This window comes from Chanodichthys erythropterus, chromosome 21, assembly GCF_024489055.1.
Source record: "Chanodichthys erythropterus isolate Z2021 chromosome 21, ASM2448905v1, whole genome shotgun sequence".
NCBI classification, from domain to species: Eukaryota; Metazoa; Chordata; class Actinopteri; order Cypriniformes; family Xenocyprididae; genus Chanodichthys; species Chanodichthys erythropterus.
This window is the reverse complement of record NC_090241.1, coordinates 10279786-10290298: the sequence shown is the minus strand read 5'-3', so window position 1 is coordinate 10290298 and position 10513 is coordinate 10279786. Positions and strand designations below refer to the sequence as shown.

General features: G+C 36.3%; 1 protein-coding gene across 1 annotated transcript; it reads right to left on the bottom strand.

The window, feature by feature from the left end:
• Positions 1–3061: 3061 nt before the first annotated feature.
• On the bottom strand, positions 3062–7627 carry dmbx1b (diencephalon/mesencephalon homeobox 1b). The gene is made up of 4 exons (XM_067374518.1): positions 7474–7627; positions 7008–7186; positions 4910–5282; positions 3062–3474 (listed from the first exon to the last, which is right to left on the bottom strand). Exons 1-4 carry the CDS (start codon positions 7625–7627, stop codon positions 3062–3064), a joined length of 1119 nt encoding a protein of 372 aa, XP_067230619.1.
• Positions 7628–10513: the final 2886 nt, after the last annotated feature.

Sequence of the window (10513 nt, the reverse complement as noted above, 5' to 3'; positions counted from 1 at the left end):
AACTATCTAAAAATAGACATTAAAAAGGTAGCCTACACTATCTTTTGGCCCTCTAGCGGTTAAAAACAAAACTGCATATATTTTGCAGAAGAATTTTGTATTGTTCACGCTACGGCTCTGCATTCAGATGAATATGTTATTATAATATTCTTTGTTATTACGAAAGAGAGAGAAAGAAAAATGTTCCTACTGCTCATGAAACATTCACTACTAGGCTTAAGAGATATAACCAGTTTAGAATGAAAGGATCTCAAGCTAAGTCATTACTGTAGCTTTACCCATTAACAGACAACCAGTGAAATCACCCTTCACAATAGATAATGCTTTACAATGGACTCTGTTATGCAGCTTCCTCACTGTTCAATAAAATACCTACTCACCTGTTGAGTAATAAAAATGCCATTTCCATGTCGCATTTACATTTTATATGCCACTCCCACACCACACACAAGTCAAAGTAGCCAAGCAACTTTTCTCTATTTACGGATATGAGACATGCACAGGCAAGTGACTCAACGCCATTTCCCATGAAAACCATCCCAACTGAAATATAAACACTTATAATATACTGTTAGCCCTAAGACTTCTTGTTTGCATGTCTCTGTTTAAGAGCTGATATAAACTGAATACAAATATTTAGATTTCACGTGGCGTTTTTGCTCATAACTTCATGAAAAATGCATATAGAATCATAGAAAATGTCATATCATTATTTAAAGCAGATTCTCACAATTAAAATGAACCCAAAATCATAAAAATACATGGCTAAAAATATATCTCATACATAAAAACATATCTCTCGAAATTGGTGTTATTTGAAAGCTTAGAGTCTGAACAATGCATGTAGCCAATTCGATTAACTAGTAGTGCTGAGTTATTTGTTGATAAAAAGAAAAAAAAAATTTTCATTATAGATTCTCATGATTAAAATTAGCCCAAAATCAACATAGTCCATTGCACTGATCATTAGATATTCCTCGTGGAGGAACAATTTTAAAATACCCATTATAGGAGAGCTTCACCAAAAAATTTTCTATGATCATGTTTCCTTCTTGAGTTATTGCATGTCAAATAAGAAACATATAAAAAAATTATAATAAAAATTATATACATATCAGCAGTTTCTCAGCATGATGTAATGTAATTTATATTTATAGTGTTCTATCAAATGATACATACCTATTGACTCTCCTTGCTATAGTTTGGAGTTGTGAATTTTTACTTTTGTGTATGTGTCACAGAAAAAAAAAAACTCTAAAAATGCCTTCAGGTCTTAAAGGGTTAAATTGTGAATCGGGGAAAGACAAAAAACACATTTTGGGAAAAGGATTGATGAAGTATTGACCCATTATTTAAAAGCTACATGGTGTACCTTTTAAGTTTTGTATATTTTATTTTAATTATCGTTAATTTTATTTTAAGTAACAAAAATGTGTTTTATTGTTTTGGTTTTAGTTAACAATAATAACCCTGCTCCCTTTTAAAAGTTAATAAGCCTATACTTATTTTGTCCTATTTATGATTATATAGCCTAGTTAATTACATTTTATTGTTTGTATTTAGCATTTTTTTCAGTGCTGTCTGTGACACACCATTTGAGAACCAATGCATTAGAGATGTTAACCATTAATATGCCTTTGTTAAAGACCTTGTCTTTTCTCGCCCTTTTCTGTCTGGAATTGAAAATGAAATCCATGTTTTTAAAATTCACTGGAGTGCCAGCATATAAAGTATGGGCTGTTAACAGGTGTCTGAACACGACATGTCTTCACACCCCATTCCTCTGTTCTTCCTCAACTTAATCCACTGGTATCCTGACCCGTGCTAATCTCCTTACTGCAGAGAGTTCTGCTTCAGAGCTGCCAAACCTCTGACAGGTGGGTGGCGACGGTCTCGTCCAAGGTGATGTGGGTGATCACTCTCTGCCACTGTGTTTTAAGCTTTTCACTGGATCTGTTATCAAGATGAACATGTATGCGAAAGAGGGGGGAAAACAGGCAGGCAAAGGGCACATGTGTATAAGACATTTCATGTCTGTGTTAAACAGGTTGGGTTAGCCATTTATTTAGTAATGGTGTACAGGTAATGCAGTGCATATGAATTAAAAAAGATAATTTTAGAGAATAAAAATGAGAAAGGAGCACGCCTGAAAATCTAATCAAAGTCTCTTGTGTTAGATTTATTTAAATTCTTTAAGAGCTCTTTTGTAACTCTTCTTCACTGACTATAAATGTCTACAAGTATCTGTGTGATTTAATTATGATTTTAGCCTTTTTAGAGCTATAGCTAATGTTAAATACCATTTTTTTAACTAACTGATGATCAACTTGGCTTCTGTTGCAATTACTCTTAAAATTACAGAAATTTAAAGGATCATTTTTAAATTGTGGAACTGTATGATTATGTACAATTATTCTTATATTAACTTTTAAAATAGCAGGATTAAATGAATGTGACTCAGTGACAGAAAAAGTATGTGTGTTAACATCAAATACAGGTGAAAAAAAAAAAAACTTGGAATATAGACTCAACAAACAATAAAGCTACTGTTACAGATTCAGTTCATATATGTGGTTTATTCCCTTTCATTTCACTGATAAATTATTCACATTTATTTAAACAATTCAGAGATATCCAAAAGACTCTAAAATGACAAATCACATGGCATGACATCAGGAACATCAGTCTTTCTGATGTTTGCAGAAGCTTCATCCATACGTTAACGTCCCTTTATAACATCCACAGACAGGGAAGACATTTAAGCATCTCTTCAAATATACAAACAGGAGGCTTCACTAACCTTCTACTTAGGCTGTGGACCTGAAGAAGCTTATTTACAGAGACAAATGAATTAATGTGCTCTTTTTTGCATTTCAAAGTGCAAAGCAAGGGGTGTTTGGAAAAGTTGAAAACCTCTGCCATGCAGCCAGACCTAAACATTTAAAAGTCATCCAAACTTCTTTGCTATATGATAATGAAACAGCTCCAGCTCAGCCAGCTGTCAAGTGATTTCAGCACACTAATGTGATTTAGATCCTGGACACAAGACATTGATCAGTGGTTAGTTTGGAAGCGTGTCCAAGCCGAGTGATGCAGCATGCTGCTTCGCCCTCAGACGCAGGTTTTCGATGCTGGTGGTTTTGCTGTTGAGGGCCGGTAGACCACCAGAGCCCTGCATCAGAGGGCTGCTCCACATCTGCTGGGCTTGAGAGAGGGTCTGGTAGTAGGGCTGACACGGCAGAGATCCCAGCGGAGATGCCATGTTCACGTTTACGCTCAGGTAGGGTAAGGAGGAGGGCGTGGTCACGTCGAAGGCGGGATAGTGCATGATGTTGTTGGTGGCGGCCATGTGCTGGCGAAACTGTTCCTGCAGACGGAACAGACTGAGAGGAGACGAAGCGTAGGAATTAGTCTGAGCCACACCGCCGCTGACGCCACTGGAGGAGGGAAGAGCCGGAGAACCAAGCGGCTCATCTGGGGAGAGAGGTAGATGACAATTTAACATTCAACATTCTTAAAGATATAGTTCACACAAAAACATGAATATTCTGTCATTTACTCAGTGTCATTGATGTTCCAAACCCATAAGACAGAGACCATTGGTAAAGTAAATAAGCTTTTAAAGGGATATTCACCAAAAACTGAAAATTGTGTCCTCAATTACACACTCTCATGTTGATGAAAAATCCCAAGACTTTGTTCATCTTTGAAACACAAATTAAGATATTTTTAATGAAACCTGAGAGATTTCTGTCCCTCCACTGAAAGTCCAGGTGACTAAAACGGATCTAAAAAGGTTATAAAGGCTTTGTAAAATGAATCTAGTGGTTTAATCCCAATTTTGTGAAGATATACGGTTGCTTTATATAATGAACAGATTTTCCCCAAATCTGTTTACACGACAACTGTGTACTAAAAACTGTTTTTGCTTTTTTTCACATACAGATGACAACATTGTCAAAACGATCCCCAAAAAAGATTAAAAATGTTGTATTCTGCTGCCAGGCCAGTAGTTGGCGATGTCACTCTGTAAAGGAAAACTACATGCCTATAGACTGAACACTTAATTCACAAATATGCATTTTTGTAGTTTAAACGGAGACAATAATGGTATTGTTTTCAAAAACTTGCATTTTCAGGCCCCCAAAGGCCATTGTCGTGTAAACGAATGGCCAAAATGCATTAAAAAGTTTTCAGTTTTTAGTTGAAAACAGTGTCGTGTAAAAGAACCCTTGATTTAGGCTTTTATGTACATCTAAACAAAGACCAGCATACCCAGATTTTAAACCTATAGTGTAAATTCTGTCATCATTTACTGGTAAAGGTGCTCTAAGGTGCCAAAACATTTTTTGTCACATACTGCAAACATCTCCTCACTGTCCGCTCGTTGCCTGACACTTTAAAAAAACACTGTCTCTGTAGTCGCCACAAGCTCCAAAACCGGCAATAAAAACAAACTGGTGCAGCCTGGACCACGAAACATAATAAACATGCTCCAGCCAATAACCGACAAGAATGATTTTAAATGCGCGTTCATGACTGTTTCAGGAAGCACGGAGGGGAGGGGGAGGAGGAGGAGGAGGGAGGGTCTAGCTAGCCTCTGTTTTGTTTGACAACACTTCGAATGTCAACAGGAAGTTACTCCACCCAGGATCGCTTAGAGCACCTTTAAGGTGAATTTTTTTTTTTTTTTTTTTGTCATTTCTGGAGCTCGGCTCCAGTGCATTCTTCAGTGTTTCTCCTTTTGTGTTCCCCGCAGTCACATGAGACACATGAGTTCTGAATGATGTGGGTGTGTAAATTATGACCGTAATTTCATTTTTCGTTGAACTAACCATTCTGGATACTACTTTAATCTATTTGAAAGTGTTTCCTTTTAAGCACTGTGAAAGAAAATAGCTATTTATACCTGATTTAGGGCTGATTGGTTTGCAAGAAGGTGAACTGTCATCTGTCATCAGGGGTGGCCCCGCCTCTTTTGTTTCATCTTTGATGGACAACGATTCGTCCTCTCTGTCAGTCATGTCCTCAGCCCCTGACTCTGCCCCTGACTGTTCCGGTGAGGTGACATTAACCTCCTCACTAAGCTCACAGGGAGGAGGACACATGGGGCCACGCCCATCTGAAGGGGAGGGCGGGGCTTGAGCCTCAACTGGCGGAGCCTCTTCTTTTCCTTCTTCCTGTGCGCTCTCCATCCCAGCTTCCTTCAGCTGCTGAAGCTGCTCTTTCTGCAAGCTGCGCTGCTTCTTGCGGAACTTTGCACGGCGGTTTTTAAACCACACCTGTGAGTGTGAAGATATTGGTATTTGTGAGTCTTTAAAGGTTGTCAAGTGAATCGTTGAATTAAAGAATTAGTCGATTTTAAAACTCACCCTCAAGCCATTCTAGGTGTATTTGACTTTCTTTTTTCTGATGAACACAATCAGAGTTACATTAATACATTTCCTGATGCGTTCCAAGCTTTATAATGGCAGTGAACAGAGCCAACGAGTATGAAGCTCAAGAAAGTGCATCGGCTGCATCCATCCATCAAAAACATACTCCATGTAGTTCCAGGGGGTTAACTTGTTAAATACAGATATTTTTCTTACACAAGCACATCGCTTCGCTTCAGAAGGCCTTTATTAACCCTCTGGAGCCATGTGGAGTACGTTTTTGATGTATGGATGCAGCTGATGCACTTTCTTGACCTTCAAACTTGTTGGTCATTCATTGCCATTATAAAGGATAGACGCGTCAGGATATTTAATAATAAAACTCAGATCGTGTTCATCAGAAAGAAGAAAGTCAAATACAGCTAGGGTGGCTTGAGGGTGAGTAAATCTAGGGGTAATTTTCATTTTAAAGTCAACTAATCCAAGGCAAGACACCAGGTGAATAGTGTAAAAATTTTAACTGATAGATATGACCATACATCCACAATTCAGTAATCACAATACATTAAGACAATTGTTTTGTATTACAAGTTGTCTGAAATGTTATGTTCAAATATGCAAATTAGGGCTGCAACGATTAATCGCGATATAAAAGTCTGTGTTTACGTAATATATATGTGTGTGTTCTGTGTATAATTATTATGTATATATAAATACACACACATACAGGTATAAAGTTTAGAAATATATGCATGTATTATAAATATATATATTTATATATTTTTTATATTACATATAAACATAAATATTTTATATATACATATAAGATTTTTCTTAAATATATACATGAATGTGTGTGTATTTATATATACATAGTTATTATACACAGAACACACACATATATATTACGTAAACACAGACTTTTATTTTGCAAACGATTAATCACGATTAATCGTTGCAGCCCTAATGCAAATGAGACAATAAAAGTATGCACAAATTTGCATGCATTTCCAGAGCAGAAATCTCTTGCTTCATTTTGTTGACATATTAGTTAGCTAGTGGTAAAGATTTTTAAAGAGAGGATTTTAGATATTTCTTTAGCTCCATAAATCAGAAAATACTATCAACAGCAACAAAGAAAAATATTTTCACCATGATTTTAGGGAAAAAATATAAAACAGGCGAATGACCTATTTGAATATATGAACAAACTGAATGAATATATGATCAACCCCTTTGTAAAAACCTTCAGAATATAGATATGAATAAAACAGGAAAGTTTGGTGTATACAGTAAGTGCTGATATCTACTGTAATTAAAAGCTACAAATGCAAATAGATAAAATGTAATAAAAAAACTTAATTGTGTATTTTGGATGTTTTCTTTCCATTTAGTCTAAAAGAAGACATCTAATAATTGACCAGTGCATGAAAAACAATGATTTTTGCCTGCAGTGTCTTTCATTAAACAATATGTAGCATTAGTAATGTATAATTCTGCAAACAACTTGCAACCTATACAAACCCTAAATGTGTTGTCATCTTTTGGTTGCTTTTTTATCTTGCAATTATTTCCCAGCAGTTGTAGTCAACAAATCCCATTGGCTGGTTTCCTCACATGTTGTGAACTCACCTGCACTCGAGCTTCAGGTAGGTTGGTGCACATGGCCAGACGTTCACGCATAACCACATCAGGGTAGTGAGTTTTCTGGAAAGTTTTCTCCAGCGCCTCCAGCTGCTGGGCTGTGAAGGCTGTGCGGCTGCGGCGTTGCTTTCTGTGCTGAGAGCCATACCGCGCCTCCAAGATGATGTCTAATATGCAGTCATTGAGGATGAAGAATTATGGTGAGTTTCATAACAAACAAGTAAACTATCTATCTATAGATCAGGGCTCCTGGAGGGCCACTGTCCTGCAGAGTTTAGCTCCATCTCCAATTAAACACAACTGAGCCAGCCAATCAAGGTCTTACTAAGCCTACTTCCAGGTTGAGGCAAGTTAGATCTAAACTCCGCAGGACAGTAACCCTCTATGACCGAGTATGGACACTCCTGATCTAGTACATCTGTAAAAGAATTTTACATTTCCGGTGAGCGGTTACCTGCCAGTCTCTCCGCCAGGGTGAGCGCGTGCACGGAGGGCCGGTAGTCGGGCGCGTGCTGCGCGTGCTGTGCGGCCTGTTGATGCAGGTTGTACATGGCGCTCAGTGAGTTCATGGCGTGCAGAGAGTAGCCGTTCACCCCGTAGTGCTGCATAGCGTCCCTCTGATAAACGACAATGCATAAGATTACTTTCATGATGACTAAAATAATCATTTAACGCCTACGTTTATGAGTTCATGGTGTTTTGAGGTTGTAATGTTGCGTCTCACGTGTGACGCATTTATATCCATAAAGAGACCTAAATCATGGAAATGATTCCACTACCTGAAAAAAATAAATAAATAAATAACTGACCGAGTTTGAGCACACAGTCTTAAAATAAGTTTCTTTACTGGCGCCGATGGTTCCAAGTTCCAAGAAGAACATTTAACATGCACGGAACCATTCCACTGCACAAAAGATTCATAATAGTGGAAAATTATACTTTAGATTTTTAAAATGTGAAACACTAAGAAAAAAAAGGTTCTTCTTCTTTGGAATCACTTAAAAAAAAAAAAAAAAAAAAAAAAACTATTTTGGAACCTTCATTTTTAAGAGTGTATAGGCATTTTTTTAAATAATGCACGTGCTCCATATGCATCTTATGTTTCAGGAAGCATTTATTTTTCGCATACCTTATCATTTAATTGTGAATGAAATTATTTAGTTACCTCATAAATAAAGGATATTAATTATAGGCTAATGTCTTTCACAGTGCATTGCAACAGACAAAAGTTGTGTAGGCTATCAGTCGTAAACAAACAATATATCCGCGTACGTGTTCATCTATTTTTTTTCTTCATATTTTTCTTGTAAAACGCTCGCTTTTTTTTTTTTTTTTACATGGCTACGTTTTTTTTTTTTTGTTTTGTTTTTTTTTTTGCCATTTTATTTAAATTGTATCGAATCATGTTTTTGTGCTAATTGTGCTTGGTATTTCTTTGTTTTTCTTTGTCATTTTAAGCAAATAGGCTACTAACTTTTTTGACTAGGCCTAATATTAGCTTAATAATCTTGGAGTAAAAAAAAGAATTCGGAAAATTTGTTCTTTACATTTTTTTTTAATTCAATCTGACTGAGCAAAAACATGCTATTTATTGTTGATGGCGTATGACACAATCGACACAATCGATGATGAATGTTTTCGTTCAGTTTGCAAGCAGCCGTGACAGTCTCTGGATGGAGTTTTGATAGGTCGTCTATCAAATTAAATGTGGTAGACATGAATAATTCGTTTTGGTAAGACATTTTAAAAAGTGTATTAATTTTTGTGCATTCTCTTTGCAAAAACTTTGCATATTTGACTAGCTATCCATCTGTCAAAAAATTAAAAATCTTTTGAACTGCATTGATAAATAACAATTAGGTCTAACAATAGTAATAGTAATAGGTATTGATAATAGAATAGCAGATGATTGAATTTTAATTTATTTTCTTCAATAGGATTTTCCATCATTAAGCTGCAGTTTGGTTACGCTAATCGGTGATAATTGGCCACAGTCTAATAATCTCTTTATAAGTCATAATTATTTTTTAAAGCAAGAATAAGTGTAAGCAGCCTGAGGGTTTAGGATTTAGTCCTCACTAAAGAGCCCGTGGCATTTGTGTCACTGACACTAAATTCCCCAATGTAATCATATTCCAACCACATGGGAATACTTTAATTCGGCTGAACAAAAAGTGCTTTGCTAAACATTTACAGTGCCCTCCCGGTGTTAAGCTCAATTGGTGCTCTTTCTGTCCGTCGTCGCCTCCGGGCTTCTGCTGGAGATGTATGTGTGCATTTATAAATGCTGGTCCCAGTTGGGCCGCGTCTAATGTTGGTGCAAATAGCTTTCATTACCAGTCTGACCTGATGGGACGCGAGGTGGTTTGTGTTTCACGGCACTTGGTTCACATTTTTAACAAACCTTAACAATCCGTCACAATTTTCCCAAGACATTTTGATTAAAATAATTTTAGGTGTTTGACAATAATGTTTATAATAACTGATCACACCTAGATAGAGCAACATGTTTTTGTGTCTTCATATTAGTGTAAAATAACTTTCCATTAAGTCATTAACAATCATTGTATATAAATTAGGATGCTATAGTTTAAATATAAATTTTAATATTTTGAATATTTATAAAATATGCTCTATATATAAATCACAGTTTAGTAATTTCTAACTAATCTGAATAGGCTACATTAACTAATGGTCTGTCGAACATTAAGCTTACACTTTAATGTTTTTTTGTTATGTAGGCTATAATATCCCAATTAAATTATAAATTCAAAATATTATTTTGCCAAATTAATTTGTAAGGGTCCGATCATAAATGGATCCTCAACAACTGCACACTTTAACCACAGTTTATAATTCAATGTTTGTTATGAGGTTACCATTTTAGCCTATTAGAATAGACTTTAAAACTGTCAGTTTCAAGTCTTTAGGACCCACGTCAAATGTCTTATGTCTAAAATAAAATGTTAAATCTCATTATAAAGCAATTTATGTTATATGTTAGTGTAATTTAAAACAGATAAACTGATGAAAGCGGTTTTTAAAACTGGTTTTCACGGGGTCATATCATTTTAAAAGCAGTTACTCACCTCTCTGAGAAGTTTTTTTCCCCTCCGAACAGCAAATTAGCTGGCAACTTGCGCAACAGAAGTGATTTTTCCCAGTCTGCCTGTAGGTTAATATCCTGTTGGAAGTCAAAAAGTATCCGATACTGTTTACAACCGCTCTGTTCTGAAGAATGTTTGATGTTAGTCCTCAAAAAATATCACAGCCTCCGCGAGTCAGAGCGCCAGCAGCTCCCGCCCATCGGCCAATGAGGAACGTGATGAGATCACAGCGGAACCTGATTGGTCAATTTCGCTGTCAGTCAGAGGTTCTCCGTCACCTTCAGTTCCTCCAGTTTTCACGGGCTCATGCTTTTTAATGCTCTTTTCACAAATATATGACGAGTGACCGAATCAGGAAAGAATTATACATAAATTATTATTAAATTA

What these genes read in the sequence shown, in the direction of transcription:
- dmbx1b (XM_067374518.1), bottom strand. Translation starts at nt 7,627, where the DNA reads ATGCAGCACTACGGGGTGAACGGCTACTCTCTGCACGCCATGAACTCA. An exon ending in TACCTGAAGCTCGAGTGCAG is followed by an intron (nt 5,283 to 7,007) that starts GTGAGTTCACAA and finishes TCACACTCACAG; the next exon opens with GTGTGGTTTAAAAACCGCCG. An exon ending in ACCAATCAGCCCTAAATCAG is followed by an intron (nt 3,475 to 4,909) that starts GTATAAATAGCT and finishes CTCTCTCCCCAG; the next exon opens with ATGAGCCGCTTGGTTCTCCG.